Below are 25861 nucleotides of genomic sequence, written 5' to 3' on the forward strand. Positions count from 1 at the left end.
TTCCATTATATCCTATGGAATTTGTAATACGGCAGATGGGATATTCTTTAAGTTTGTGACAGAGTATCTCATCCGCCAGGAACGTAATCAGACCCTAAGTGTGAAATGCCAAGATAATATATGGCCACAATAGTTGTGTTTGCTTGTACCGGTTTAAAGCATATTACATTTTAGCACAATTTGAATCAGAGGTTGACTACCATGGCATTGACAAGATTGATACTGAAACACTTTTATATCGATAAAACCTTTCAAATGACATAACCAGTAACCAGTTGGTATAGATCATAACCTAAGAAACATACTATTCTAACTCTAGCAATTTGAGTACTAGAGCCTTGTCGATATCATACAGCAGTATTGGTTTTGACAATGCGGATGTAAATATTTTGACAATGTGAATATATGCTCATATCAATCTTCTTGTTGGAATTATGGTGCTCCATATACAATATATTGATCTCAATTTACAGTGAGCAGATCCACATATTCTGTACATTGATGGCTGCCTTTGATTGACTTTCACCTCCAATGGAGGCCTACATTGCAGCTGTGCTTGCTAACCAGCTACTCTCACATGTATGTACTAACATTTTCTGTTGTGGCCAGTTGAAGATATGGCAGTGTTCCCACTTTAAAGCTCAATCCCTGGACAGGCTCTTGAATATTTATGAATTCCTTTTCCCGCTTCTCCAATGACTCAGCAATCTTCTCTTCAAATTCAGTCTGAAGTCTCTGTTGATTTTCTCTGTAAAAGAGACCAAACAATGGGTTATCTTCCATTGCACAGTGCTGCTTCATAACCCTCCTCAGCATCTAAGATGAGTTCTTAAATGGTCCGATTCTATCACTAATGACATATTCTCTGCTGCCAGACGAGGCAATATTGTACTTTGCCTGATAGACAAGGACCCTGCCTTAGGCTGCCAAACTTTAATGGAAAAACAATTCAAATATTCTAAAAATGGTTGCTGGCTGTACCTTCACATCCCTCCTGACTCAACTGCCAAGTCTCTTTATGCATACTCTGAATACAGGCCTGTCCATTGAAAAGGTGACATGACTTTGGTAATATAGACCAATGCTCAATGAACAAACATTTGTATTAAATGAGGGCTTTTTTTCTTCTCTATCTAAGGAACAGTATTTGAGATTAAGCATCTCCTGCTCTGTTCTGTAGGTTTATTGCATAACCATATGGATATACAAATCTTTTAAGGAAGATATCCTTCATATATTTTTGTAACTCTAGGGTAATGTGCAACATACTCACTGGGCATATTTTAGGTTTCTTTCTTACTAATACAATGTGCTAATTCTGCCATTAAATGTCTTGTGTCATGCTTTTTTCATCATTTCTCGTGTCATGCCTTATCTTTTACTCTGATCGTACCCACCTTCTCAAACCTTCAATTGTTATGCTGCCCCCAACAAAACAAGCATTGGCATAGCCAATAGGTCTCGCTTTTGGGACCTATTGTGTTTATCTTGAAGTTTTGACTATGTTGGCTATGTTGTAGAGTATTGTGGCTGATGTGTATTATGTTGAAAACTTATATGAAAAGTGTTACATGTGGTCCTTCCTTGGAGGTGCTAACATTATGGCCCTGTATACATCTCCATGCCGAAGCACCTTAAAAATAAAAGCCCTTTCGTGCCTACAACGTTTAAAAAAGAAATGCTTAAAAAGATTTGCCTAATACACCGCAAAATTTTGCAGGTACTGCCACTGTATACAATGCATTTTAGGGCAAAGTGTCCCACTGCCTCTCCTTATCCCATGTCGGAGTATTAAAGATTCCAATTTCCACTGATCGCTTGAGTTCCCACACTCCATAGTCTCGAAGCATTATTTACCCAAGTTTACTTTCAGACCTCATTTAGATAGTCTGCAAAGATATACCGTTGTGCAGAGAACTGGTATCATTGTAGCTCCTTAAACTGCCTTTGTTCTGTTTTGGCTCTCAAGGGAAGGACTTCTTTTAGTACCGGACAGATAATGTACCCTGCAATAGGATTATGGGAACTGGTGCTGCTGAGGGATGCCAGTACAGACATGGGATGCCAGCACTGGCATGGGATGGTAGTAAATCACTTGTTATTTCTTCACAATTTGGTCACATTTCTTAATGTTAATCTTACACGCTAGAGCAGATGTTTCCAATTCTGACCCACAAACTCAAGCCACACAACAATTTTCTCTCGTCTTCTCAAACAGGTCGACCAAGCAGGGAATGGCTATACACCTCAAAATGATAGCTGCATGTTTACTTTGTGCCACTTATATCTTAGAAGCTCAGACATTAAATCTCTTCAAAAAGTCCACAAAGAGTATAAGGGAATTTAAAGAGACAGTATAATAACCAGGAGAAGTGTAAATTTAAAATTCTATGTCACATACTTTTGATGGCATGAATGATAGCCAGGTCACTGATGACAACAACAAAACGGGCAGCAGCACTATGCGTGTGGGTGAAAGTTTAGACCTGGTAAACATTGTCCAATTAGCATTGTGTCATCTGATAACTGTTGCCCCTCTAAAGTCATATGAACATTTCTGAGAACACAGTCACTTTTCATTGTAAAAGAAATTCTTGCTAGGTTACCTGAGTATTAATTGGCCGCTCATATCTGACACCAAAAGATGGAGGCTAGTTAACATTCCAAAGGGAAGTGAGAATGCTCAGATTTAGGGTTATTCTATTTGGTCGGTGAATTTTTGGTGTTATCTTTGTCAGTGAAACTTGAGCTTTGTTTAAAACCAGGTCAGGGAGCAGTGAGTCAAAGTTAAGGAAGAGGACTGAGCTATGTTCTGAATGAATGAAAGAATGAAAATGAATGAATGAATGAATGAAATGAATGAATGAAAATTGCACTTGTATAGCGCTAAACTACCTGGAGGCCTCGTAGCGCTTGTGACTGAATTTGCTTAACGCAGGCTCAGGGCAGGTCAGCAGAATTTGACATACAAGTGTGTTTTCAAGGCTTTCCTGAAGGACAGGTGGTTACTGTTGCCTCGAAGGGATAGAGGGAGGGTGTTCCAGAGTTTGGCCGCAGTATGGGAAAAAGAGCGGCCTCCCCATCGAGCTTTCCTGACCCTGGCAGAAGTGGCCAGCCGGAGGGTGCAGGAACGGAGGGAACGGGACGGGACGTAGGGAGTAGCCAAGGGATGCAGAATGGCGGGACCTGTGCGATGAAAGGCTTTGTGTAGGATACACATAGCCTTAAATTGTACTCTTGCCACTATAGGGAGCCAGTGAAGCTCCCTTAGGGCATTCCTCGCTGACTGCCAGCGAGGGAGGTTATAGAGTAGGCGGGCCGCACTATTTTGTGATAGTTTGTATGTTTCACCATAGTTTATATGGTGTAAGTAACAAGAATAGGGAGGCTTCCTGATAAAAATCCACCCAATTCAATTGAATCTGGTACTCTGTGTCCCCGTAAAGCTCAATAGCGTAGATGACAATGGCATTCTGTGAACCTTGAAGTAAGCAGTAAGTGCTTTAACCCACTGAAGTTTTGTTTAAATGGTCTCGGTGCTAAGACCCAACAGTTTAAACGCTGGAGGAAAACATATGTAAACATACCCACTCATGCTACGTGACTGGGCATGGCGTTTTAAATAGGAAAACTGAGAGGAGTGACACCAGTCCCTGTGCCCTTTGTCCAGTGATGTCACGAGAATTATAATTTAGGACTATTGTTTTGGCTCAGGGAAACGCTCGAGTGTAGGCAGTCGTCCAGCACCCCTTTTTGCAATGAGTGGAAATGCAAGAACAGCAAGAACAACAAGAAGGGTGCGGTTTAGTCAGGGAAGTGCCGTGGGAGGAAATGTGTTTTCGCCGCAGGAGTCGGATGACTATTAGAAGGCAGAAGGTGCCACAGAAGCTAATACGGGGCGGAACCCAGGGTGACCAAAAGAACCAGCTCTGAAGGCCCTAGTCACCACCATCGTTCCTGTTCAAACTGCTTGGGGTGTCCTTTTAGCTGCTTTAGACAAGGGCTCCCACTCATTATGATGTAGGCTCAAAAAGCACTCCTTCCACAATAAGATGCCTGCCTTCTCTATTCATACAGAAGCTCCTACGTCCAGCAGGTACAATTTCTAAGCCACTTCCCAGAAAACCCCCACAGCCAATGAAACAATCAATAAACGTAGCTTCATCCAATCGAAACTCGCACCACAATCTTCGATGTTCTAAAACCTACGGGAAATAAAGAAGAACTCCATTAGCCAACCTGTAATAAGAGTTCTTCCGATGAATGCAAGATCACCGCACTTTACTACTGCCCAATCGAATATGTGTTGAACTGCTTGATTGGTTGTGAGCACCTGAGGCACTCGCTGCGTGACTGTGGGAAATTATGCTGGTTGTTGCAGGAAGCTTCAAGACGGAGGGCGGGAGAATGAAGGTGGAAGGGAAGCGCTCACCGCGGCCTGGAAAGTAAAAGTGAAGGACGTGCTCTGTGTTTAAATAAAGCATGTTTAGTAGGTTAGTGGCGTTTTTCTTTTTGCATGGCTAGACGAGGATGCTGTTAGTTGCTGCTTGACTATGGGAAATGCTGCTGGTTGTTGCAGGGAAGCTTCAAGAGAGAGCGCGGGAGAGTGAAGGTGGAGGGAAAGCGCTCACCGCGGCCGGGAAAGGGTTGCAAACTGTGATAATTGCTTCATTATTAGGGGAAGACAACAATTCCCTGTGGAGCGTGGCCCTGCAAGGAACGGAAGGGGTCCATCATCGTAGAGGGGAAAGGGGTCCCATTACTAACTGGCTGGTCCTAAAACGTTTAATTAAAAAGGTGCAGAGAGGTGTGTTTGCTTTTGCCAGTGACTCCACAAGCATTACATTTTTCCTTCAGATGCCGAGCGAGGGGATTTACCTCAGAGCATGTGGCAACGGACCCTCGGGCTGGAGTAGCCACTGTGCTGCTATATTTTCTTTGAAATTGCTCCTCCAAAAATAAATCAACAGCTTGAGGAGCTACGGCATATACACAATACCGTTTAATAATCTAAACACTTACAAGCGCGCGCCGCCTTCGATGGGAGCAGGGGGGAAGGGAGAGAGGAGGGGGCTGGCGCGATTCCCTCACGGGAGCGAGGGGCTGGCGCCCGATAATTGATAATATTTGGCCCCAGCTGCTCGCTCCCACAAGTGAATAGCCAGACGTGCACGCGTTGCCATTGGAAGCAATGCAACACGTGCACGTTTTTTACTGGAAAGCTCTACCGATGGCTAAAGGTCTCTTTCCTCTGCAGCGCATGTGCGCTGCGGAGGCGAGACCTAAAAATCACCTTGTCATGCCTGACAAATCCTCAATACTATTCTCCCCCTACACCAAAATTGTGGTGTCATACTTTAGTTCCCCAAAAACACTGGTGTTTTGCTCTGTTACCATCAAAGATCTGTTTTTATGTCTCATTCACAACAATGGTGGCAAAAGCAATAGCACTATGCACCCACTTACCCTTACGCACTATGCAACTTGGATTTTTTCAAGAAATCTGTTTTGAAAAATCCATGAAAACACCCAAAGACAAACAAAAATGACAGGTCACTTCCTCCAATCTAATTGTAAACCAATATAATGATTTGAAACAATTTCAGAAAATGCAGACTTAACTGCAAAGCAAGCTGATACAAGTCTGTGCATGTATTTATGTGCCATTTGTACAGCCAAAACGTGGCAGAGAGCTTTAAAGAGTCAAAGGCAAAGAAAGAGTTAACATTGGAGAAGTAGCTGGGTTTCACGTGCGGAAGTGGACTATTACTGCATCATAATATAGTATTAATCAAAGCACTGTGCCTTCAAATCTTTGCTAAATTGAAGCTGAGTTCGGCAATTCTGAGTGGCAGTGGGATGTTGTTCCATATCATTGGTGAATATATGATGACAATGGCCTATGTTATTGTTCTTTCTATTTTTGCACTTCTTTGCTCCCAGCCTGATGGTGCTCTGTCTGCGGGTGTGCTAATAGCCACTACAGATAGTAAGCATGTTGGCCAATATGCTGGGTGGTGGTTGTGAGGTCTTTCTAAATGATGCAGCTGGCTTTGAAGGTGGTGGGCAGACAAGGCGAATCAGTGGGGTTTCATTAGTACAAGGTGATGTGGTCATGCGTCTTTAGGCTGTGGATGAGGTGTGCTGGGACATGCCAGATGCCCTTAGGAGGGGACCAGTGCAGACTTTGGGAGGTAGTGGAGTAGGGAGCTATCAACCACCATTTAAAAGCAAAAGTACAAGAGTTTCAACAGCTGTTTGATGTCACTTTCTAACAGGAATGGTTTCACTTTAGTAAAACGCTATGATACCAGTCCATCGTTACTTTTTTGTCATTATGTTCCTTTAAGGTGAGTTTGGTATTCAGGCTCAAACCAAATGGCTTGGCATTCGGTGACATTTGGGGTATGAATCTGCCCACGTCCATCGCATTCACCCAGGGTTGGGTTAGTTGTTGATTTGTTGCTCTTAGCAAACCACACGAATTCTGTCTTAGTGGAGGTTGAGCCTCAGGCAGGTGATAAGCATGTAGTTTGAGATGAGGTGCAGAAGGTGTCAGAGGAGTAGGTTGTTTAGAGTGGTGGAGAATTTCAAGTGTTGTCCATCCTCAGCATATTAGTGAATTTTAATGAGGTTATCGGTGAGTAGTTCCACATAGGCCTCCATACAGGTGGATAATGCATATTTATTATTGTAATGAAAGAGGCATTTAGACAATTAACTGTTGGTATATGCTACATATAATTGCTAAATGATCCATCATTTGTATATCAAATGAAAATAAGTGATTCTGGATAAAAAGTCGTGAATTATGTCTACAAAACAATTTCTCTCTCTATCATTTCCTGGGGTACTAATGCTCATGCTTTTAAACTTTTTTTTTTACTTTCTTTTTTAAATATTTCAAAGACTTGTGAATATTACATGAGGAGCAATCATATTTATACATATCAGCAGTATTCATCAGGCATTAATCATTACATTCAGAGGCATCACATAGTGAACCCATTACTTGGAACATCCCCGTTGCCAACAGTCTCTGGTGAAGAAGAGGGGGGCTAGACACGCCCAACCTGGAACGTAGCATGTCCCATTAGTCCCATCACAGTCCTGATACAATCAAGAATACACAGGAGGAGAGCACCGTTGAGGCATTGTTTCAAAATTCGGCAGAGCGCAGTGTATGCGTAAGAGGTCCTTAAAGGCCTAAGCTACACGTTCTTTTCCATCAGCATCTGAGGTTGCCGAGGGCAGGGCGGCAAGGTAGGTTGTCAGGGAACACAAAATGTCCCTGGGCCGAGATGCCACAGGAAGCTGCTCGGCATAATTGCAGTGTTTCTCTTGACAATATGTGAGATCAGAGAGCCACTTCTTGAACTTCGGCGCTCTGCCCCTACCCCATCTTCAGGTGATGCAGCGTTTGTCCATCAACAATTCTATTGACAGAAAGCGACGTTGGGACTTTGCCACCATTGCAATGTACCCAAGGAGTGCCATCAGTGGAGTGGGTTGTAAGGGAATAGCTGTCATCTGTGCTAGGACATCGAAGACCTGCCCCCAATATGCATTCACCGCAGGGAATTCCCAGGTCAGGTGTAGGAAATCGGTTCTCGGGCATCTACATCTGCCACAGTGATCCGTATCTCGCAGTCCAAACGTATGCATTTTCACAGGGGTATAATCTAGTCGATGCAGAAATTTAAAGAGCGCTATACAGATTCTGCTACTCGCCGAGACCTGCTCCGTTTGCGAGCAGCAGTACTCCCATTGCTCATCTGTGAGCTCCTCACCGAGTTCTTTGTTCCAGTGTACACAGGAGGAACATGGGGCCACTTCCCACTGTGTTTATGTGGTGTGGTAGAGTCTGGAGACCACGTGCTCCGGTGAAGTGGCTTGTAGGATCAGATTCAGCAGGGCTAGTGTGGGGGCTTCATTGAGGGAATGTTGGAAAGATGTGTCTTACTCCCCGCCGAAGCTGCAGGTAAAGGAATAAGTCTAGTGGAGAGGGTTGAGTGTGTCAAACGCTTAATCGCATCCTGAAAGAGCGCCCGTTTCAGAACTATCACGAAAAACCTACAAATCCCAGAATCCTTGGAGTCGTGGGCGGAGGATAAAAGGAGGAAGTCGACAACGTGGGATGTCGGATATTTTGGTTCCGGACCGGGAGAGGTGTGTTTCGTGTCTTGGAGTTCCTGATTACGTTGCGGATTTCGTCCTGCCAGTGGTTTTCTTTCAGCCTAGAGGTTTGTGTCAGAGGCGGAGTTTCCTCGTAAGGCTTGTGCGATTGAGGCGGTGCCTCACTCTTTTGTACTGTGTACAGTTTAAGCATGGGCGAATTTTGCGAATCTCGCGTTCGCGAATTTTGCGGATTTGCGAACTCGCAATCCGCAAAAAATTTTTTGTGTTCGCGCGGGTTTCTGCCAGTTCGCAAGGGTTTTGTACAATTTCGCAAACGCGAACTTACCTGTCGGGTCGCAAGTTTTGCGAACTTGTTGTTTCTACGTGTCCAGCCTGTTTGGGACACTCTTCTTCATCACTGCCACTCTCTGTCACCACTGCCACTCTCTGACTACTCATGCCACTCTCTGGCCCACCCATGCCACCCTCTGTTTCATCACAGCACCCTCTGGTTGTCCAGTCAGTGTACATTATTGTGGCAAAGCAAAGCACACCTTCCCTGCCTCAAGTGACCTGAATTAATTTGGGGCTGATTAATGTGTCACAGAATATTTTTTTAGCTGGCACCTGCTTCCTTAGTGCTTCCTGATTAGTGATCTTTTGCACTTGCTAAGTGCTTTCATTGTTGCAAAATTAGTTACAACACCTGCCCTGCCCCAACTGACAATAATGAATTAGGGGCTGATTAATGGATTTGAACTTCCAGCCTGGCTCCTGCTTGTCTCCCTTAGCTGTAATTCAGGACCTTTGTGGCATATGTGTAACTATTCTGAGGTTCAGAGCAGGGTCACATAATAGTTGCAAGTAGGCAACTGAACTCTGGAGGAGCCCCTCAGGAAGCACTACAGGAAATGGCTACTAATGATGAGCCTGAACTTTTGAACCTGGTAAGTAGTTTCAGTTTTGCTAAGATCGTATTTCTGCAATTTAGCGCTTATTCGCGGGGCGCGAAGTTGTACTGGGAAGCCGCGAACTCACGCGAACAGTGCGAGCAAGCCATAAAATCCGCTGCTCGCGGATTTGCGGATTTTGCTGGAGATTCACGAATCTCGCGGATTGCGAATTTACCGAAAATCCGCAAAATCCGCGAGCGAAACGGATTTTCCGCCCATACTTAGTACAGTTCCGTCTCGCCTTGTGATTCAACAAGTTTTCTCCTGTGATCGTATCTGACCGCGCCCCTGTTGGCAGAGCCTTCTTTCCTCGGCTCATGCAGGGTGCGCTAAAGTGTCGTCATTTATTTGTTTTCTTGGCGTCCCCGTTGGCAGAGCCTTCTTGCACCGGCTCATGCGGGGAACGCCTAGTTTGTATTCTTTCTAAGTGCACCCCTGTTGGCTGAGCATTCTTGCACCGGCTCGTGCAGGGTGCACTACGTTCCTTAAGCTGTCACATCCGGTGTCCCTGTTGGCAGAGCCTTCTTGCACCGGCTCATGCAGGGAGCACCGCGTTCATGAATATACAGACTTGAGCCTACTAATCAGGTACTGTAGCCTTTATATTACTTTGGGTGACGTAACCCGTTCTATACATCTTCGCATTTTTTCTATTATTTGGAAGTTGGCTACTTCAACTAGTACACAGACCCTTATTGACTCCATCAGAGTAGTTTGGTAGGTACATAGTAATCCTCCTACATACTTGTCAGGGAGTCAGACCCTCCAATCTAAGCCCTCATATATTTGTGTATTACAGGTGGTGTTATATATGATGCAAACACAATTCTCGGACCATATAGAGGGGACAGAACAGTATCTACAGGGCCTTCTTTTAGTTAATTTACAGGTATAGGGTTATGTGATTATATGAGCATTATTGTGTAGTATATATCAAGAATTGAGACGATCACCATTTTCTCTTTTCTTGTCATTACAGTTCTCCCTCCCTGCTGTTCCCATCCTTTCCTCCCTGTTTATTATTTTGTTCTTCTGCCCTTGCTTGATCCTTCCTGGGCCCAGGCTATAATAGCTTTCTGGGTTCGGATAGATCAGGAGGTGGCCTTGTTACATCAGCCGGCTGATCCCGAGTTCTTGGAGGTTAACAGAATATCCGACCCAAGTTTACACGTCCTCCCGATCAGTGGGTTGTTGGTAATAATGGCCTCATTGGATGATGTATTAGCAGCATTGGTGTTAGTACAGGAGGAACTCCATTCTTCTAAACAAGAGACAGCAGAGTTACGTAATAGGCTTGATAACATACAGAGAAACCCTTTTAGTGCAGGTACTGCGGGAACACCTCCGACCAATGCAGTGGTGGTGGAGATGCCGGCTATCATCCCTTTAGCTAACCCCGAGCGATTCAAGGGGGATGCAGGTTCCATACAAGTGTTCCTAACCCAAGTCACTTTGCATTTTTCCTGCAAACCCAGATCTTTCCCCACCAACCAGGCCAAGGTGGCATTTCTAGTCTCGTACTTGGCCGGTGATGCTGCACAATGGGCAGTGCCTTTAATTCAAAGAAACGACCCCATCATACATGATTGGGAGGCCTTTAGGGATGAGTTTGTAAAGGTGTTCGACAGAAGAGCAGACACATATACTACAGATAGAGAGTTGTTGCTTTTGAAACAGGGTAATCAAGACCTGTTAACTTACTTGAACTCATTCAGGAGGCTAGTCACAGAAACCAAGTGGCCGGAAGCCAAACAGGCATCTTTGTTTCACCAGGGTTTAAGTGAAGAAATGAAGGACGTCATAGCCCAAATTGACCCACAACCGGCTACGTGTGAGGATTAAAAAAATCTGGCAATGCGTTTAGATCATAGGATGAGGGCTAGAAAGGGTGATCAGAAAGAAAAGAGTCGAACAATACCTTCTTATGTTTCGTCTAAACCCACTGATAGCTCTCCTGGTACAGGTGTCGAACCAATGGATATAGGGGCAGTGAGAGCAGCGTTAACCCTGACAGAGAAAGAACAGAGAAGAAAGAATGGGCTATGCCTATATTGTGGCAAAAAGGGGCACTTCGTTCGAGAATGCCCTGTTAAGCCTAAGATGTCTAGATTCAGCTTCAATAAGGGGGCATCTGCAGTGGTGGATAAACCGACGGAAAACTAGAGGGCTCTGAGGGTAATGGAAGGGTTCCTTGGAGTCGATCGGTCATCCCTTCACTTTTGACAGATGTTGTGGGAAGGAACCATTTGTTCATACAGATCAGGTTGTTTGTGCAGTCTGAATGGGTCGAGAGACAGGCCATGGTTGATTCAGGGGCCACAGGGTTATTTATGGACATAACAGAGGCTAGAAAATTAGGTATACCCATTGTTTCTAGGTCCGTCCCTGAAGAGGTATATGCAGTTGATGGACGAAAACTGGATGTAGGCCCCATTAGTTACCAAACCGAAGAAACAGACATGTTATTCGGAAGTCACCAAGAAAGGGTGAGGTTTAGTATCATACAGGCACCTCATTATGGCTTGATTATAGGAATACCATGGTTGAGGCTGCACAACCCTGATATCAATTGGGAAGAAGGTGTTGTAACTATGAATTCCCTGTATTGTAAGGAACATTGCTTTGAATACAATCCAAGACCATTCTTCTCTCTGGCTAACAGTGTGCATATAACTACAGCAGCCGAAAAAGAAGTAAGTTTGCCAGAGGTCTATCAGGCCTTTTCCGGGGTCTTTGATGAGATGCAAGCTGAAGTACTCCCTCCTCATCGACAATTCGATTGTCAAATAGATTTAGTCCCTGGAGCAGTTGTACCTAGTGGACGGTTGTATGCGCTGACTGAGCCAGAGAACGTTCACTTACGAGAGTATCTGGATAAACTGCTTAGATTGGGGTTCATTCGGCCTTCTAAATCACCTGCTGCCTCCCCTCTTTTCTTCATACCTAAGGCTAATGGAGAATTGAGGGCATGTGTTGACTTTAGAGCTTTGAATGCAGTCACAGTAAAGAACCGTTACCCCCTTCCTCTCATCCATGTATTATTGGAACAAGTAAAGACCGCCATCATTTACACCAAGTTGGATTTAAAAGGCGCCTATCATCTGGTGAGAATGAGGAAGGGGGATGAGTGGAAGACAGCCTTTAAAACCAGATACGGTCTTTACGAATATTTGGTCATGCCATTTGGAGTATGCAACGCCCCGGCGGCGTACCAGTATTTCTTGAACGATGTGCTACGAGAGATACTGGACCGTTACGTAGTCGTCTATATAGATGATATTTTGATATATTCAGAGTCGGTGGAGTTACATATTCAGCATGTCAAAGAGGTTCTCAGACGATTACAACAGCATAGTCTCTACTGTAAACTGAGCAAATGCGACTTTCATGTCACCACCGTCGAATTTCTGGGGGTAATGCTCAGTCCCCATGGACAAGAGATGGTAGAGCGAAAAATCAGAGCTGTCAAGGAGTGGCCTGTGCCTCAAAACATCAGGGACATTCAGTGTTTTCTTGGCTTCGCCAACTTTTATAGACGCTTCATCAAACAGTTTTCAAGGGTGGTGGCTCCTATTACGCATCTGTTAAGGAAGAATCAGACCTTCAACTGGACGCAGGCAGCTGATGAGGCTTTTCAAACGTTGAAGGCAGCGTTTGTGTCGGCACCTGTATTGGCGCATCCAGACCCGGAGAAACCCTACATCGTAGAGGCAGATGCCTCCGATGTTGCCATAGGGGCCATTCTCTCGCAAAGACATGACTCAACAGGGCAGATGCATCCTGTTGCATATATGTCTAAGAAATTGAATGGGGCCGAATCCAATTATTGCATCGCCGAAAAGGAATTGTTGGCGATAAAGACGGCATTTACCGAATGGAGGCACTTTTTGATGGGAGCAAAACACATGGTGACTGTCTATACTGATCACAGAAATTTGCAGTATATGACATCAGCTAGGCTCCTCACACCGAGACAACTCCGGTGGATGTTGTTCTTTTCAGGTTTTCATTTTGCTATCACATTCCGTCCCGGGGTGGAGAATAGAAAGGCTGATGCATTAACAAGACAATCATCGCAGAAAACATCAGAAAGGTTAGAGGAAAAGGCCATCATTGACCCAGCAAACAGGATATGTGTTATCCAACCAGACGCATTCCTACAGGGAATCAGTATGGGTATTAAGACTGCATACTGGAAGGAGTGGATACGCAGGCATCCTGAATGGCTGATAAAGGATGGATATCCAGTAAAGAATGCGCGGTTATTGGTACCCACGCTGCCTCTCCGTAAACAAGTGTACAGATGGTGCCATGAGTCGCCTAGTGTGGGTCACATGGGGGTGGACAAGACCATCGATCAGCTCCTAAGGAAGTGTTGGTGGCCCTCCTTGAGAACTGACATTAAAGGATGGGTTTCACAATGTGAGGTGTGTGAAACATCGAAGACGGATCATAGACGCCCGGCTGGGCTTCTACAACCGTTGCCCACTCCTTCTGTTCCTTGGGAACGCATTTCGTTGGACTTCGTGGTGGGTCTTCCAAGGGATCAAGGGTGCACTGCGGTGTTGGTGGTAATAGACTATTTGACCAAGATGGGCCACTTCATAGCTTGTCCTCAAGTACCTTCTGCTGGTAAATTGGCATGCTTATTGATGGAAAATGTTGTCCGGTTGCATGGGCTACCATCTGTTATAGTCTCGGACAGGGGTTCTCAATTCACAGCACGTTTCTGGAAGGCATGGTGTTCATGTTTACACATTGAGACAGCCCTATCCACCAGCTTTCATCCCCAAACTGACGGGCAGACTGAGCGTCTCAATCAAACGCTGAAGCAGTTCCTAAGATGCTATGTGGATCATGGTAAAGACAATTGGGTGCAATATTTGTGGCTCGCAGAAGTGGCCTATAATAACTCCACTCATAGTGCCACTAGGGTCTCCCCCTTTTATTGCACATATGGGCGTCATCCATGCTTCATTCCTTTTCTTCATCCTCATGGGGAACAGACAGTGCCTGAGGCAGCTGAGAGGGTATCTCACATCAAAGACACGTTGATAAAAGCCCAAGCTAGTCTCCAAGCTTCTAAGGTGGCTTACAAGGGAGCTGCGGATAAACACAGAAGAAAAGGCCCGCTGTACCAAGTGGGGGATCTGGTATGGTTGTCCACACGGAACATCAGATTTCGAAAGTACAGTGTTTTCAATCCTAAATACATCGGCCCCTTTCCCATTGTGCGGCGTGTCAATCTGTGGCCATGAGACTCGGTTTGCCAAGGCATTTGCGGACACATCCGGTGTTCCATGTGTCACTGTTGAAACCCTCTTCGTCTCAAAGGCATCAGCCGCCTCCTCCGGTTGCTGCTCCGGAAGGTCCAGAATACGAGGTGGATGGTATCCTGGATTCCAAATGAAGGGGTAGGGGCCTCTGTTACTTGGTGTCTTGGAAGGGGTATGGCCCTGAGGAGAATTCTTGGGAGCCGGCGTCCGGGGTGCATGCTCCGCGACTGGTGTCGGAGTTTCATTGACGTTACCCTATGCGTCCTGGCCCTTTGGGGCGCTCTCGGTGAGGGGGGATGTACTGTCAAACGCTTAATCGCATCCTGAAAGAGCGCCCGTTTCAGAACTATCACGAAAAACCTACAAATCCCAGAATCCTTGGCGTCGTGGGCGGAGGATAAAGGAAGAAGTCGACAACGTGGGACGTCGGATATTTTGGTTCCGGACCGGGAGAGGTGTGTTTCGTGTCTTGGAGTTCCTGATTTCGTTGCGGATTTCGTCCTGCCAGTGGTTTTCTTTCAGCCTAGAGGTTTGTGTCAGAGGCGGATTTTCCTCGTAAGGCTTGTGCGATTGAGGCGGTGCCTCACTCGTTTGTACTGTGTACAGTTCCATCTCGCCTTGTGATTCAACAAGTTTTCTCCTGTGATTGTATCTGACCGCGCCCCTGTTGGCAGAGCCTTCTTTCCTCGGCTCATGCAGGGTGCGCTAAAGTGTCGTCATTTATTTGTTTTCTTGGCGTCCCCGTTGGCAGAGCCTTCTTGCACCGGCTCATGCGGGGAACGCTTAGTTTGTATTCTTTCTAAGTGCACCCCTGTTGGCTGAGCCTTCTTGCACCGGCTCGTGCAGGGTGCGCTACGTTCCTTAAGCTGTCACATCCGGTGTCCCTGTTGGCAGAGCCTTCTTGCACCGGCTCATGCAGGGAGCACAGCGTTCATGAATATACAGACTTGAGCCTACTAATCAGGTACTGTAGCCTTTATATTACTTTGGGTGACGTAACCCGTTCTATACATCTTCGCATTTTTTCTATTATTTAGAAGTTGGCTACTTCAACTAGTACACAGACCCTTATTGACTCCATCAGAGTAGTTTGGTAGGTACATAGTAATCCTCCTACATACTTGTCAGGGAGTCAGACCCTCCAATCTAAGCCCTCATATATTTGTGTATTACAGGTGGTGTTATATATGATGCAAACACAATTCTCGGACCATATAGAGGGGACAGAGAAGTATCTACAGGGCCTTCTTTTAGTTAATTTACAGGTATAGGGTTATGTGATTATATGAGCATTGTTGTGTAGTATATATCAAGAATTGAGACGATCACCATTTTCTCTTTTCTTGTCATTACAGTTCTCCCTCCCTGCTGTTCCCATCCTTTCCTCCCTGTTTATTATTTTGTTCTTCTGCCCTCGCTTGATCCTTCCTGGGCCCAGGCTATAATAGCTTTCTGGGTTTGGATAGATCAGGAGGTGGCCTTGTTACATCAGCCGGCTGATCCCGAGGACTTGGAGGTTAACAGAGTGTCAATGAATATTTTTTCCTGCAACTTGAATATCCAATTTAAGTAAAGGTCACCCCAGGTTACAATGTGTGTTCTTGCTAGTAGATGAAGGAAGCTTGTCTCTTGTAGCAGTGGCAATTGAGGGTGGTATTCTAGGGGGAGTAGAGTGATGTTTCTCCTCGGGAGGTGATTATGGGGTGCCAGGCCTCTACCGTGCCAGTGAGTGTTGTAAGCAGTTTTTCCCTGGGCTGTGGAGTGGAATATATCATCCCCTCCAGAGGGACTGGGTCCGCAAGCCAATGTTCTGCCGCCACCTGCGGCATGTATGCTGGTGAGTGAAACCAAAAGTAAGCATAGTGTGCCTGTGCACAAGTGTGATATAATTCGAAATGAGGGACGTCAAAGCCCCCCCCACTGTGAGGCCTCGTGAGTGCATTCCATTGCAGTCTCGGTTGTTTGCCCCCCCCACGTGAATCTGATAATTTCTATCTGCAGCGCTTTAAAGAAATGTCACCCTGGGTGGTATAAAATGCCAAGAAACAGATGGAGAAGCTGTGGAAGAACAACCATTTCTATGAAGGAGACGCGACCCGCCATAGAAAGTGGTAACGAGATCCATCTGGTAACGCAGCCAGCGATGCGATCGAGAGCCCTGCCATAATGAAGTCGCATTAGTTCCTACCGAACCCTAGTAATACGGATCCCTAGATATCTCGTATCTGAGTCAACCCACTCCAGTGGGAAGTCCATGGGAAACTCTGTGGCAGCATAGGTGAGAGGGAAAACCACTGATTTGCCCCAGTTAATATGAACCCCAGAGAGTTTCCCAAACACTATGAATTCTCTCAGAAGTGGGTTTAGGTTCTCTTGAGGATCTCTGATGTAGGGTGACATAATCGGCGTAGAGAGATATGAGTGTTTTGCACAGGTTGCAGCGTAACGTCTTGTCTTGATGGTGTTGCCGGAGTAAAGCCGCCAGGGGCTCAATTGCAAGGGCGAATAAAAGGGGGCTGAACGGGCACCCCTGCCTAGTGCCCCTATTCAAGGGGAACGCCGGGGAAAGGTGACCATTAATCATGACTCTAGCAGTTGGGACGGTAAACAGGAGGCGGATCCACGAGTGTAACATTGGAGGGAATTCCATGTGTCTCAATACTTCTAATAAGTAGCACCATTCGATCGAACGCCTTGGTGGCGTCTAAAAAGACCACAGCCATGGGCAGATCGGGATCCATATTATGTAGTATGGAGAATAGCGTTGCAAATTATGGGAAGTTGAGCATCCAGAGATAAATCCCGATTGATCTGGGAAAGCTAGCTTCTACATGAGTAGACTTAGTCGGTTAGCTATAACCGTAGCAAGGATTTTGACGTCGCAATTAATTAGTGACAAGGGTCTATAGGAGTAACAGTCGGCGGGCGGTTTCCCGGGCTTAAGTAGGGAGATAATAAGTGCTTCTCTCATGGAGGGAGGAAGATTACCTTGCTCCAGTGATTCTGCATATACTTCCATAAGAATGGGGGCGAGTGTGTCAATGTACATTTTGTAGATCTCAATGGGAAGTCCATCAAGGCCGGGGGATTTTCCGGACCTTGTTTGCATGATGGACTCCCTGATTTCATCCAATTCAAAAGGGGCACTCAGGAACTCCCTCTGTGTATCCCCCAACCATCCCAGTGCGACATCAGCAAGATAAGTGCCCAGATCAAGTGTATCCCGTTTGTTTGAGGTGACACTGAGCAGTGGGTTTTGAACACGTTTAGAATAGCCTCCATGTCCCTATGTAATACCTCCCCAGGGACTTCAACTTACAGGACATAATTGGAGAATCGAGATTTGCGTATGATCTCCGCCAACACCCTACCCAGTCTGTCTCCCTCACCATAGCGTTGTGCCACCCAGTATTTCCCCCTGAACTTCACCCCCCGGTCCGCAGTATCAGCGTACTCTGAGAGTTTGTCACGTAGTTCACTCTGCAGTTTGCCATCTCCTACCCTAGAGAGCCTGTTCTCTATGTCTTTTAGCTCCCTCTCTGTCTTCTGTAATATGTGTTGAATGTCCTTCAAGACTCCACTGACCTTAGCGATGCAGATTCCCCTAACTGCAACTTTGAATGCTTCCCATACAGTTTCGACACTCTCAACCGAACCTTGGTTCCTTTCCATAAAGTCTGTAATTTCCTGTCCTAATTCCTCCCGGAACACCGCGTCTAACAGTGTGAGTGGTGATAGCCTCCAGTTACGCCGTGGAAAGTCTCCTCCTCAGGGGGAGATCGCCATCTTTATGGGAGAATGGTCGGAGAACATGCAGGCTAGCTGCGTGGTTGATTGGATCGCCAACGCAAGGCCACGGGATAAGAAGCAATAGTCCAGGCTTGTCCAGGAAGCTGATTGTGCTGTGAAGTGCGTGCCTTTCATTGTGTGGGGGTGTAAGTGTCACCATGCATCTATCAGTTCCCCTTCCATCACTATGTCAGGCAACACCCTTTGTGCCCTTGTGTAGTGATGTGATATAGGGTTGGATCTGTCCACTGCTGGCTTTAGAGCCACATTAAAATCTCCCCCCCATATTATGTGTGGTGCCTATTTCCATGATCGTCCCCCACAAAGTGGTAAAAAATTCTGGGGCGTCGGTGTTAGGGCCATAACAGCACACTATGGTGACCGATTCTAGGCACAGCCTGCCTAAAACAAGGCAATAGCGTCCTTGCGGATCTTACACTGTGCCGCCCACCACAAATGGGGTGTTGGATGCGAATGTTTGTTATGAAGGGGATTAAGATGAGTTTCTTGAAGCATCGCCACTTGTGTCTGATGCTTAACTAAGTATGACAACACCCTTCTCCTCTTTCGTGGGTCACCTAGGCCCCTAACATTCCAGGTGAGAACAGTGAGCTTTTGGGGATGTGTTAAGTTTGCCATCTGGGTATTAAGGAGATTATTATTTTTGGTTCCAAGGCCTGCGTTGTAGGATCAATACTGAATTGTACTACTGCTGCTTGTCTGTCCCATCTTGCCTCATACATTAAGGTAACCCCATTAAACAGGACCGATCCCCTCCACCCACTGAAGCATCCCAAACATGCCAGCAATCACTTTCCTTCCCTCCTCCCAACACCCCATTAACGTCAGTAACCAAACGCAGACTAGTCTGCAACTTGTAGCAAAGGGGGTATGCCCTCGGGGGCATAACTTCTAGGGGCAAGCACAGTCCTTCCCCACCCTCTGAGTGGCAGTAGGATGGATAATTCATGCTTCTCAGGGGCGGGGGTGCTCGGTTCAGGAATTTAGTTAGTCCATGGATATCAATGATCTGGAGAAAAAAAAAGTAACCGGGTGATCAAGTTCTGCCATTGTAGTTTGTTCAGTATGCCTGGTATGGCCATGGTGTGCCCATTCCTAGTACGTTGGAGCCTGCATCTTCGTGTCGATTTAAAAAGTCAATTGTTTCCCATTGAATCTTTAGTAGGAGAAGTGTCTATTGTGGAGGAGGTGTTTTGTCACTTTAGTCTCTTTAGGGAGTCTTCCACTTGCTGCAGGTTTATAAAGAAGGATTGTTTGCCCTGATGTGTGACTCTAAGCCTCGCTGGATACAGAAGAGCGTATTCTATCTGAGATTTAGCTTTACAGCATTGAATTTGTGCCATTGTTCTTGCACTGCATTTATAAAGTCCGGATATATCGTAAACTTGTTTCCGTCATACACCAGTTGCCGTTTTTCCCGGCCATCTTGAGTGCTTCATCCCGGTCCCAGTCATTTAGAAGGTGCACAATAATGGGGCGCGGCATGCCACCCTGCAGTGGTCTGGGTCCGAAGGTTCGATGCGCCCTTTCCACTATGAATTGGGAGGAGAGGGATGCAGCTACGATCGTGTCAATTAACAGCTTTTCAATGTATTCTTCCATTTTGCCCGTGTTGGTAGTCTCCGGGATGCCAAGCACATGTATGTTGTTTCTGCGGCTTCGTGCTTCAAGATCTTCATTTTTCGCTGCTATGATCTTGAGCACCTTGTCCATCCACCCCACCTGGGTCTGCATATTAGAGGTACTGTCCTCTACCTCTGACATCCACCTTTCGGTTTCCTTAATGCACTCCTTGTGTCCCTCCAACTTGTGAACAATGGCGTCCATACGATTGGTCATGGCATCCATCTTCTCCATGACGGTGTTGAGGCTCCGTCGTACTTCCTGCATTAGGGTTTTCATGTCTTCTCCTATTTGGGGAGCCGCTCTCCGTGTGAGCTCCTCACTGGTCTCACCAATATCCTCCTGTTGAGATCGGCCTATTTTCTTAGACTCGAATGTCAGCTGGGGCTGCCTGTTGTCTGTGTTCAAACTATTGAAAAAGAACCCATTAAAGACCTGGTTACATGTGTTACAACCTATTGTCCAGCAACATATGCGGTTCAAAAGTTGATTAGAAAGAATTGGAGAATCATTACCTCGGGACAACACAACTGGCCTAAACCTAGGTTCGCAAACAAGCGAACGAAAAACCTGAAAGATGTGTTGGTACATACCCGTCCCAAAAAGAATAAAATCATTCCACAAATTAGAGACCTGAACTTATTACCAATCACAGGACACACTATCCTTGTGGAACGTGTGTGGTATGTAAACTTACAAAAACAACTAAGACCCTACAACTCAGTGAAACGCTCCTGTGGACACAGCGACAACACACAAATTGTAATTCCACTCACGTGGTTTATTTGGTGAATTGTCCGTGCCAGCGGCAATATGTGGGAATGACCTGCCGGAAAATCAAGTTGCGAATTGGAGAGCATAAGAGCAATATAAGAATGAAGAAAAATACCACCAAACTTTGCTCCCATTTTGTAGAAGCAGGCCATGATTGTGAAGATCTTAGATGGACAGTGCTTGAGATGCTAACAGATAAAACCAGGAATGCTTAAAAAATCCTTTTTGAAAAGGAACAGAGGTGGGTAAACCACCTCCAGACACACCTTGTTGGTTTGAATGATAATGTACCATGGCATCAGTTCACGTGATACACACGCACCTCAGAGTAATTTTGTGCATTTCCATGGCATTAATATAATTTTTTTCAACACAGGGAACCACTTCGTGCTAGACAATTATCTAAACTATTACAATTGATATACCCCTAAGGTATATACAATGCTCCCCTAATATGATAACTCTCTCTTCGGGACTTTGATCCCCCAAAAACATGTGTATTAAAATTCCTGTGTGCAATAACCATTGTTTTCAAATATGTTCAAATATGTTCACAATCCCCAAATTTTACATTCTTTTCCTACTATGTCCCGATATACAGAAAACACTGTTTTCTAAATACTAAAGAATCAGAGATGTTCTGTAAGTTTTTCTCACTAAGATTGAGGGACACATAGCGGTCTTGAACTGTCTTTGGATAGCTTCTACCCGCCTATAGTCCTTCCTTTATTACACTATATTTAGGATGGGATCAGGCAGGGCTTGTCATACTTCCGGGGGCAGAGTCAGCACTAGCAGATGGAAATCTCCACAAACGCGGGTAATAATGGCGGCCGAATCTGGCGTTTATCGAACGCTTTTCCTTTTAAAAGATTACACTGCCCTACCTTTAACTAATTCCCAATACCATTCCATTATACTTTATTTAGCTCTGGTATAATTGGAACCCATACACCCCGAGGACTTCGAACATACATTTTTCGAAGGTAAAGATTTTATTTTCTAATTGAATACCGAGCGCTCTAAAAATGCCTATCTCTGTACTACTGTTTCCCAGAATACACTCCAAAACCGAACATGGAGCTTAAAATAACAACAAGCCTTCCGGAGTCACACAAATGCCATTACTTCCGTGACCCGTTACCAACTGCGCATTTTTATGCAAAACGTTTGGCGGTGCCAAAGCAGAAATAAGCACGATAGTGCCACTTTTTATAACTCCTTCTGCGTCATGCTTAACAATAGGACTGAGGTCAAGTACTAATTGTGACCATGATAATGTCAACACGCTGTACAGCATTTTTCTATTTCTTAAAGCATACATTATATTGACTTGCTGCTCCATATTGCTATTAATGTTCAAACTTTGACCCACTCCAACCTCCAGAATTCCCATTGTATTCAGTTCCTGTTAACAAAATAAGAGTACAGATATTTGTGTATTCACCATTCTAGAATTAGAAGATTGTGAATGTGCTATATGAGATAATGTATACATGCAAAATATGGATGTTTGTAAATTTGTCTCCCTCTCCAGAAATCCATTACAAACAAGTGTTAAGAATTCTGACACTTTTGAAAACTACACAAATGGTGTGAGTACTTATATGTTTTGTATGTCCTGACGAATGCTCTATAGACTCGGCTGGGCCAAAGGAGCAGAAACATGTCGACCGTTTTGTAAAAGATATAAGGTAATCCAGTTACCCGATTGACCACAATATCGCAATTCCTTTTTAACAACACTACCTCTCCATTTATATTAAAGATTTTTGTATGGAGAACTACTGTTTTTTAGAAAGAAAAACCCCACTTTCATTTCCTCTTTTTGTTTGCACCCTCCATCTGGGAGAGTCTTTTAATTCTAATTTCAATTTTTTTGGCACTGCTACCCAGACCGGAGGTTGCTTCAAGATGAGGCTGGCATATAGCACGTTATTGAACACCCGATGACTATGCCATAACGCTGATAAGGGGCGGACAACAGATATACACCGCATTCAAAATCAAGGCGTTTATGAGGGTGTTTCAAGTATAACCAAAGGTTATGAAGCTACAAGTGTCCATTCTTCCTATTGATATATCTGTTGTCTGTCTTGCCCATATTGTATTCAGGTTATTAGTCGGTGTGGCGTGAGTGAGTGCAGAAGGGGGAGGTCGATGTCTAAACGTGGGCATGATCAGTTTCCATTTGTTCCGGTCCGTATCGCTGATCCATCACACTGCCTCCCCCTGCACCTCCACACCAGGCTCACTCACTCCAAATGTCAATATTCGTTATCCGCTACCTCTCCGGCTTCAGTCCCCCCGCCTAGCAGGCCTCACCTGGCAACAGGGAAAACTCTTCAGGCAGTGCATTCTCCCACCACTGAGTCCATAAGGGTCCAGCACAGTACGTCCAAGCTACATAAACGTGATTTTCTAGTGTCTGTCGCTCCTACAGTTCAGTGGCACACCGTGTCACCTCACTCCATCAGTGGTCAGATTCACAGGGCTCTATTCTGCTGTCTCATTGCGGGCAGCCCAAAGCAGTGCACTCTGGCCGATTGAGAGGGCGGATGCAAGCCGGGTCAAGGACAGCGCAGCCGGGAGTCCACCCGCACTGCGAATCTCCCTCCAAGCTCCTCGTGTTCTAAAATCTCCTCTGCGATGCGATGAGTCCACGCAGCACCACGCTCTCCTCTCGGGGGACAGATTAGTGGGGTCGGGGGATGCCCTCTGGTGCCTCAATTGCCTGCAAGTGATTATTCTTCGCTGCGTGCGCTCAGCAATCACCCAGCGTGTCTCACTCTCTGCTCGGCAATGCCATTTGCCTCCCAATCCTTAATCACACAGACTCGCCCGTGCTTTCTAGTGTCAAGGTCGCTGTCCCCTAACTTGGGCGGAGGAAAGTAGGGCTAGTCACACCCTGCGTGTGGGTCACAGTTCGCTCACCCCCGGTGCAGTTCCGCGACGTGGATTTCAGCCACCGCCAGTACGTGACTCAGCCACCACGTGGGCACCCCGGGACTCAATTAGCAGTCCGAGCCCAGCAGGAGCTCCAGGTCGCTCAGGTCTCCCCAGCGGCGTTACCTGAGGTCTTGCCGCAGTATCGGTCCGCAACGCACTAGTAGTCCCAAATTTTCACCGCCAGTGCTCTGGTCGCCAGGCTTCTTGTGCTCGCTTTTAAAGTTAATTCAGCCGTCCAGGAACAGGATAAATTTCAGGATTGTTGGTGCCGAGCTGCAAGAGCCTCACATCCGTGCAGCCATATTGCTTGTGCGCCACCTAGCGCCTAGTCATGCTTCTAAACTTCCATAAAATTATTAACTAGGTATTTATTGATGCTACTTAGGCAATGCGGTCCTAGCCAGAGGGGTAACAAAGTGATTTTTATAAACACATTTCAATATCTACAATATTTATTAACAGTAACAATTTGTTTGACTACCTATGACAATTATTGTAACTTGGCCTAGCTATAAAGAAGATAGAACTATAGTAGAAAGAGCCTGACAATGTGGGCTTCTAGATTTTTAAGCAATGTTAGGAGATTTAGATTTGTACTTAAGGATTCAGGTGTCTGTTTCTATGGTCTATGAGCCAAGCAAGAGAAGAAGTTTTTTTGGTCTGGGTCTGCTTCTTTTTGGGCTTTCCCATCTGTTTCATTTGTCCTCTTGTTAGTGTAAGTCACCCTGTGGTATGTATTTTTTCTTGCAGATAGCCTAGAAACCCGAGTGTATCACTTTGTGCATTTGCAGTCAATCTTGTTATTGATGCAAACTTCAAGTGGCAGTTTCTTCAGGTTTCTGGATATATTATGGGATTGCTTACATTTGCCACAAACTGTGCTGCAGCATGTGGCGTCGCCAACAGCGGGGTGATTGTGGATGTGGGTAGCCCTGCTAAAATGACTTTGCTGCTTTCTATATGGGAGAGCACAAAGGATTACACTGTAGATCTAAAGATTTCTGGTGGAACAGAGTTCTTAATTTCCTTTAAGAGGTGCAGCTGGTACATAGGAGGTACATACTTATTACTTCAATCAATACTGATTTATATTGACATATTAGGTGAGTTCCTTTAGATCTTTGCTTAACTGGCTGAACTGGAGAAAGGATAGTTACCTAGGACTATATTTTCAATTGATGATCAGAGTTTATGTAGCTCAATCCATCGCAAGGTAGCAAACATTGGCAAAGCCAATAGGTCTCACCTATGCAAGAGCAATCGGCTTTGCCAATGTAATTTAGCCATGTTGTACAACAACGTGGCTGCTGATTAGTATGGCTAAAATGTAGTGGTGTAGTGCAGAGTAGAGTGGCGTAGAGGAGAGTGGAGTAGAAGAAAGTAGAGCAGAGTGGCACAGGGTGGAGTGGAATGGCATAGAGTAGTGTATAGTGCAGTAAAGTAGACTGGAGAGAGGCAGAGTAGAATGCAGTGGTGTAGAGTGGCATGAAGTGGCGCAGAGTAGAGTGGCGTGAAGTTGGGTAGAGTGGAGTGGAACAGAGTGGCATAGAATAGCGCTGCATAAAGTAGAGTTGAGTTGAGTGGATTGGCATGGTGTGGAGTGACGTCGAGTGGCGCAGAATAGAGTGGAGTCTCGCAGAGTAGAGTGGAGTGGCGCAGCGTAGAGTGGAGTGGTGCACAGCTGAGTGTCAAAAAGGGGAGTGGAGTGGCATATGACAGATTGGGGGGGTGTTGCATGGAGTGGCGTAGAGTGGAGTGGCATGGAATAAAGTGGAGTGGCATAGGTTAGAGTGGCGTGGAGTGAAGTGGTATGGCATAGAGTGGAGTGACCCGGCGTAGCGTCCAGTGGGGCAGAGTGGAGTGGTGTACAGCAGAGTGTCATAGAGTACAGTGGTGTAGATTAGAGTGGCGTGGAGCAGCGTAGGCTAGAGTGAAGTGATGTGAAGTGGCATTGTATGGTGCACAGTAGGGTGATGTGGAGCAGATTGGTGTATATTGGTGTAAAGTGGTGTAGGGTAGAAAGGAGTGGCGTGGAGCAGAGGAGAGTGGCGTAAAGCTGAGAAAAGTGCAGTAGACTGGAGTGGCACAGAGTAGAGCAGAGTGGAATGGCACAGCATGGTCTGGAGCGGAGAGGCGAAGAGTGGTTTAGAGGTGTGTAGAGAGGAGTGGCATATAGTACAGGAGTGGAATGGCGTAGTTAAAGTAGCAAAAAGTAGCGCGCAGTGGTATAGAGTCGAGTGGCATGGAGTAGGGTAGAGTGGAATGGCGCAGAATAGAGTGGGGCAGAGTACAGTGGCATGGAGTGGCATAGAGTGGCATTTTGTGGAATGGCATGGAGTAGAGCAGCACAGAGTGGAG

At 45.7% G+C, this 25861-nt stretch overlaps 1 protein-coding gene across 1 annotated transcript in view; it reads right to left on the reverse strand.

Moving 5' to 3' along the window:
• Window positions 1–219: 219 nt before the first annotated feature.
• LOC147747989 (guanylyl cyclase C-like) overlaps window positions 220–25861 on the reverse strand; it is a 679125-nt gene continuing 653483 nt past the window's right edge. Inside the window, exon 27 of the mRNA XM_086957579.1 lies at window positions 220–748. Within this exon, the coding sequence (XP_086813705.1) occupies window positions 574–748 (175 nt within the window). The 3' untranslated portion in view covers window positions 220–573. The remainder of the gene's footprint in view (window positions 749–25861) is intronic.

Source organism: Lissotriton vulgaris, chromosome 1_1 (assembly GCF_964263255.1).
Source record: "Lissotriton vulgaris chromosome 1_1, aLisVul1.2, whole genome shotgun sequence".
In the NCBI taxonomy this organism is placed as follows: Eukaryota; Metazoa; Chordata; class Amphibia; order Caudata; family Salamandridae; genus Lissotriton; species Lissotriton vulgaris.